General features: G+C 52.1%; 1 protein-coding gene across 1 annotated transcript in view; it reads right to left on the bottom strand.

Moving 5' to 3' along the window:
* The window catches only part of LOC107102741 (glucocorticoid-induced transcript 1 protein-like), a 19,849-nt gene that overhangs the window by 3,107 nt on the left and 14,493 nt on the right, over positions 1–2,249 (bottom strand). The window contains exons 3-5 of the mRNA XM_015402157.1: positions 1,476–1,658; positions 895–1,047; positions 611–821 (exon numbers count right to left, since the gene is read on the bottom strand). Of these exons, the coding sequence (XP_015257643.1) occupies positions 611–821; positions 895–1,047; positions 1,476–1,658 (547 nt within the window). The remainder of the gene's footprint in view (positions 1–610; positions 822–894; positions 1,048–1,475; positions 1,659–2,249) is intronic.

Below are 2,249 nucleotides of genomic sequence, written 5' to 3'. Positions count from 1 at the left end.
AGTATTTCGTGCGCACGTTAAACTTATTGCGTGGCCACGAAATACTACTTTGTGGCCACAATTAAACATTTTTTTTGACCATGTCATCAGAGGGGCTCCGTACCTTTGAATGCAGCCATAAACGGCGCATGGTGACTTTCAGTGTAAACTTCAGCACTGAACCACAATCTGTCAGATAACCTGAGCATGAAACGAGAGGGGGAGGTACACACTTTCCTAAGACCCGCCCCCTTCTTCTTCTGATTGGATAATGCTGTTAGTTTCACAGAGCTCCTTTACTACCATTGGCTGACAAACGCAAGAGGGATTTAGGTTATCTTTTTTTCATTTATTTACAGTCAACTTATTTTTGAGCGATGTTTTTTTACCCACGGGCAATTGCTAGGAGCGGGAAAACCAGCCTGGTGCAGGATACTTTAATCCCTGCAGTCTACATTCAAAATAAGAGAAAAACTATTATTTTAGGTGCATATTATCTAATTATCTTATTTTAGAAGCACATTTCATTGGAAAAGCATTTTATTTACCCGCTCAAATTAAAGGTAAATACTTAATTTCAGACATTTTCAGGTATTTGTTGGATGTTTCTGCTAACGCTGCCCTCGCTGACCTTTATCGCGGTCATACTGCAGATCCTCGGTGGAGTACGGGCTGCCGTCATGCGATCCTGGGGGGCAGGCTGGCGAGGGACACGGCGACAGGCTGGAGCAGCTGCTGGAGCGCCCCGGGGCCGACGGAGTCTGGGTGTCCACGCCGCGAGAGCTGCTGCTGCGCTGCTGGGGAGGGAAGGGCGCCCGGCGGCCATCGGGAACCTCCAGAGACTGCAGAGGGACGGGAAGAGAATGAGAGGCGGGTCTGAGAGGCGGGAAGGCGGCGAGCAGACACAGGAAGCACCTTCAGCTCCTCCTTGTCTCCGTTGTCTTTGATGAAGACCTTCTCCAGCTCGTGGTTGATGCCCTCCATGCTGCTGGGCACCCTGGAGATGGAGGGCTTTGGCACCGTGATGTTGGTCAGCGGCATCTGGGCCGACTTCGACATGGAAAACCGCTGCAGCACAGAAAGACAGGAGAGGATTTAAAACCCTGAACCCGCCCCCGATGGAGGCGGAGCCAGAACCGTTACTGTTCCTCACAGATCCAGGAGGAACAATCTGTCTACGGTCAGGTAAAGGCAGTATCATGCTGAGGGACGGGGAGGCTGCTCAGAGCGGATGGAATCCAGAACCATCCAGAATGACCTGAGACCGGCTGTAACAGAACCACCCTTGACCTCCAGGAGATCCGACAGGTGGTTCAGATCACAGCAGAACGGTCTAGTCAAAGTAAGAGCTAAGCAAACATTTTCAGCAGGACAGAACTGAACACAAAACTCTGGCCCAGTTAAAGAGAACCAAACAGAACTCTGCGCTTCCTGACAGCGACGGCTCAACAGGAGCAGCGCCAAGGAGGCGGAGCTTCAGGGGCAGGTGCAGATACCTGAATGAGTCCGATGGTTCTGGACAGGACCGAGGGAGGAAGCTTCCGGTCTTCCTCTGCAGCTTCCTTCTCCTTCCCTGGATCCGAGCTGCTGATCTCTGCAGGCGGCTGGAAGCCAAAGAACAGAACAGAAGAGTCCGGATGAGACGGCTGGAAGGTGAGTTCATGGCGGAACGCGGCAGACTGGGAGGACAAAAGCCCGCTTACTGAACCCCCATCCTTTCTCATCCATCAGGTCCATTTTTTCATTGACTCGTGTTCCGGCCGGCCGGAGTTTTTGATAAATGCCCCAGAAAAGGGCGATTTAAAGTCATCATCCTCATCATCAAGAGTTCTGCTGGTCCAGAACACCCAGATGGACCTGCAGGTGTTCTGAAGCGACGCCTCAGACAGACATTAGGAGAATCACAGATGTCCAACGGTCCGGTTCGTCTTTAGGTCCAATTCACAGACATCCAAACATCCCCTTTGGGAGCAGAGGCGCCCCCTAATGGCAGCCCACTGCTCCCCAGGGGGAGGGGTTAAATGCAGAGCTACATTTCTCCACCGTGAGATAATTCAATTATTGTTAGTAGGAATGTTTCACTCAGCAGGGGGTGTCATGCCAGTAAATGTCCACTGGGTGTCACTGTTTCCACAGCCTGCAGAATGAGCGGCTCTTTATGCAAACTAAGCGGCCTGGTGACCAGGGGGCCCCAAATAGGAGGCCCCCTGGCATAGGCGGATCTACTGGGGTGGCATAGGGTGGCAAATGCCACCCTAAATGACAGCCTT

Source organism: Cyprinodon variegatus, unplaced genomic scaffold (genome assembly GCF_000732505.1).
Source record: "Cyprinodon variegatus isolate N-32 unplaced genomic scaffold, C_variegatus-1.0 Scaffold1308, whole genome shotgun sequence".
Taxonomy (NCBI): Eukaryota; Metazoa; Chordata; class Actinopteri; order Cyprinodontiformes; family Cyprinodontidae; genus Cyprinodon; species Cyprinodon variegatus.
This window is presented reverse-complemented; position numbering and strand designations above follow the sequence as displayed.